The 4,230-nt window shown below is 50.3% G+C and overlaps 1 protein-coding gene across 1 annotated transcript in view; it reads left to right on the top strand.

Annotated features, from left to right (window-relative positions):
* ZNF341 (zinc finger protein 341) overlaps positions 1-4,230 on the top strand; it is a 55,394-nt gene that overhangs the window by 38,962 nt on the left and 12,202 nt on the right. The window contains exon 10 of the mRNA XM_011960539.1: positions 3,273-3,369. Coding sequence (XP_011815929.1) covers positions 3,273-3,369 — 97 coding nt within the window. The remainder of the gene's footprint in view (positions 1-3,272; positions 3,370-4,230) is intronic.

The raw sequence follows: 4,230 nt of genomic DNA, 5'->3' as shown, positions 1-4,230 counted from the left end.
TAGAGACAGGTTCTCTTTCTATTACCCAGGCTGGAGTATAGTGGCATAATCATGGCTCACTGTAACCTCAAACCCCTGGGCTTAAGCGATCCTCCCACCTCAGCCTCCCAAAGTGCTGGGATTACAGGCTTGAGCCACCATGCCCGGCCCTTTTTTTTTTTTTTTTAGTAGAGACAGGGTTTCACCATGTTGGCCAGGCTGGTCTCGAACTCCTGACCTCAAGTGATCCGCCCTCCTTGGCCTCCCAAAATGCTGGGATTACAAGAGCCACCACACCCGGCCAAATCTTATTTTTTAAAAGAAAATATTAAACATATAGTAAACATATAGTGACATGACTAAAATTCATTTGAGAGATTTCGGGAAAGTAGACATAGGCAGGCCAAGGCAATGTGGCTGACAGGGAACAGAAACCAGAATGACAGGGCTTGGACCTCTAAAAATATGATAAAGCCACCACAGCCACTCAAATGTCACTATGAGATAGAATCAACTCTCATGGTGTATGAGCCACTGTTATTTTAGGTCTCTACTGCATGCAGCCAAACCTCTACTTAAATAACACGAATAATAATAATTGCAGCAATAACATTTATTGAGTACCTACTATGTTCCAGGTACCATTTCTAAGAGCCTCAGCCTTGTCTTACTTGATCCTTATAAATAATCCAGTAGGGCAGGCACTACTGTGATCCCCATTTCACTGAGGGGAAAACCGAGGCTCAGAGTGGCTGAATACCTTGCCCAAGGTCATCTACTGGATTTGCAGTCAAGACAGGATTTAAGCACAGGCCAATGGCTCCAGAACCCTTACCATTACCCATGATACCATTCCACCTTCAGGCCATCCAGATGGGGGCCTGGCTCATTGGGCCTTACTTTTGGGACAGGACAACAGCTCCAATGTCTACAAAGGGCCACTGGCACTATGACCCTACAAGGGGACTGCACAGGGTCATCAGCACTGGGCTTAACCTTCAACCTGCAAACTCCAAGACTAGGGCTGTGAGGCTTCCAAGATCTCACACTAGGGTTCGAATCTAAACTCTGCTGATGTTGTTACTCTGGTGGGCAGGTCACTTCTCTTTGAACCTCGGTGTCTTCATCTTCAAAATGGGGAGAATACCACCTTCCTCCCAGGACTGCAGGGATTCATGTCACTAAGGGGAAAGCTTGGCACAGACCAGGTGCTTCCTTCCCTTTACTTGGCATCTCACTCCAGAGTCACACAGCCACAGGAACTCACAGATAACCCACAAATCGGAAGGGCGAGAGCCAAAGAAAATTTCTCGAGTGCAAATGGGAATAAGTCATCACTGCCAGAAATCTCTGCCCCTTGGCTGGCCAAAGCTTTGCCTGGCTTCCCTGCCTCTCTTGCCCCATTTCCCAGAGTCTTGGAGGCAAGTTACCCTACACCCCATTTCTTGAGTTCTAACTCCTCTGCCAACTTCTCAAGGCTCTTGTGATTTCTACGCGGCCCTTCATGCCTTGGCCCCACTTTTTCCCACAGGCCCCATCTAAACATCTCCCTCCCACTTCCACTCTACATAACAGTCATTCTATTCTAGCTGGGGTTACAGGCAGGTGCCACCACGCCTGGCTAATGTTTGTATTTTTAGTAGAGATAGGGTTTCACCATATTGGCCAGGCTGTTCTTGAACTCCTGACCTCAGGTGATCCGCCCACCTCGGCCTCCCAAAGTGCTGGGATTACAGGTGTGAGCCACTGCACCCAGCAATGTGACAGTCGTAAGAATGAGTGACAGGCAGGTCTGTTTGGGACTCACACCCCATTTTTTGAATGAGGAGGCCCAGAGGGTCAGAAATGGGAAGGCTCTGGGCTTGGATCCCTGTCTGTCTGACTATTTCATGTAACAAGTTCTCACTGGTGCTGGGAGCAGCTTGTGAATGGGCAAGATGTGGTATCTGGAACAGGGACCACTTGCTAGCGGAGGAGACAGATAATACCCAAGTAAGCCAATAATAAATAATTCCAGGTAAGAAGTGGTAAGAAGAAAATAAAACTGAGTGACGTAATAGGGAGTGGCTGAGGGTGCATGGTGGGGGGCAGCTTGAGACAGGGTGGCCAGGAGGGTCTTTTTGGGGAGGTGACATTTGAGGTGAGACATGAAGGATGAGAAGGCACTGCCTGGGGAAGACTGGGGGAAGAGTGTTCCAGGGAACAGCAACAGCCAGTGCCAAGGCCCTGAGGTAGGAATGAGCCTGGTGTGTTCAAGGTAGGTCAAGGAGGCCAGGGTGGCCGGAGCAGAGTGAGTGAGGTGGAGAGAGGAGAAGGATGACGTCTGAGAGGTGGGAGTGGGTCAGACCACAGGGCCTTGTAGGCTAAGGTGGGAGGTGGGTTAAGCAATGGTGCGGCACAGTCTGACTTACTTTTTTGTTTTGTTTTGTTTTGAGACACAGTCTCACTCTGCCACCCAGGCTGGAGTGCAGTGGTGCGATCAAGGCTCACTGCAACCTCTGCCTCCTGGGTTTAAGCGATTCTCCTGCCTCAGTCTCCTGAGTAGCTGGGATTACAGGTCCGTGCTACCATGCCTGGCTAATTTTTGTATTTTTAGTAGAGAGACGGGGTTTCATCATGTTGGCCAGGCTGGTCTCAAACTTCTGACTTCAGGTGATCCGCCTCCCTCGACCTCCCAAAGTACTGGGATTACAGGTATGAGCCACCACACCAGGCCTTTTTTTTTTTTTTCTTTTTTAAATAGAGACAGGTTCTCTTTCTATTACCCAGGCTGGAGTATAGTGGCATAATCATGGCTCACTGTAACCTCAAACCCCTGGGCTTAAGCGATCCTCCTGCCCTAGCCTCTTGAGTAGTTGGGAAGCCACCACATCTAGCTAATTTTTAAATTTTTATAGGAATAGGGGTCTTGCCATGTTGCCCAGGCTGATCTTGAACTCCTGGGCTCAAACGATCCTCTCACCTTGGCCTCCCAAAGCATTGGGATTGCAGGTGTGAGCCACTGTGCTCAGCCTGAGTTTCGTTTTTAAAGGTGCCCCTGGCCGCCCTGTGGAGAATGGACTACAGGAGGCAAGGCAGGGAAAGGGTGGCCAGCGAGGAGGCTGCTGCACAAGTCCGAGCAAGGGACGACGGCGCTCAGATGAGGACGGGCAGTGGCAATTGAGAAGAGTGGATGGATTTGGAATGAATTAACTGGAGGATGTTGCCTCCTAACGTTGGCCCTGGGGTGGCCGTGGGCTGCTTCCTATGCCTGCTATGTTTCCTCCCTCACCTCTCCTGCTCCTTCCACTTAGGTGTGTCAAATGTGTCAACAAATACTCCACTCCCGAGGCCCTGGAGCACCACCTGCAGACCGCCACTCACAACTTCCCCTGCCCACACTGCCAGAAGGTGGGTGCCACTGTCCTCTTTTCTGGGGCCCCACGCCGTAATAGGGGCAAGGAGGTGGTGGGGTGGGGTGCACACCTCAACCTTTCCTTCTCCTCTCTCACCATAGGACACGCAGGCAGGGCTCAGGGGCTGCTCCACAGATGACACAGTGTCTCTGTCTGGCCATCTCATCTATCACATTCCAGATGTGGCCCTGTCGGGGCTGCTGCTGGAGCCAGGCAGGGCAGGCTGTCCTGGTCCCAGGCCTAGTGTCTGAGCAGCAGCCTCCCAGCTTCCTGATGTAAGATTATCCTTATTACAATTTGCTCTTCTTTTTATTTTATTTTTTTTTGAGACAGAGTCTTACTCTGTCACCAGGCTAGTGTGCAGTGGTTTGATCATGGCTCACTGCAGTCTCAACCTCCTGGGCTCAGCCTCCTGAGTAGCTGGGACTATAGGCATGTGCCACCATGCCCAGCTAATTTTTGTATTTTTTGTAGAGATGGGGTTTCACCATGTTGCCCAGGCTGGTCTCAAACTCCTGGGCTTCAGAGACCTGTCTACCTTGACCTCCCAAAGTGCTGGGATTACAGGCATGAGCCACTGCACCCAGCCTAAATTTTTTGTAGAGATGGGGCTCACTATGTTGCCCAGGCTGGTCTCAAACTCTTGGCCTCAAGTGATCCTCCCACCTCAGAGTCCCAGAGTGCTGGGATTACAGGTATGAGCCACCATGCCCAGCCTGGATTCTTTCCAGTGACTCTGGAAGCCTCACTAAAGCCTGTTCCTAATAACATCAAACATCCAGGAAGTGTTCCAATTTCTAGTTGTCTCAAAGCTTCATCATTTTGTAAAGTTTATTTGAATCAGTTCCATGGATTG

This window comes from Colobus angolensis, unplaced genomic scaffold (genome assembly GCF_000951035.1).
Source record: "Colobus angolensis palliatus isolate OR3802 unplaced genomic scaffold, Cang.pa_1.0 Scaffold114, whole genome shotgun sequence".
Classification (NCBI taxonomy): domain Eukaryota; kingdom Metazoa; phylum Chordata; class Mammalia; order Primates; family Cercopithecidae; genus Colobus; species Colobus angolensis.
Note: the sequence above shows the minus strand (reverse complement) of the source record. Positions and strands in the feature narration are given on the sequence as shown.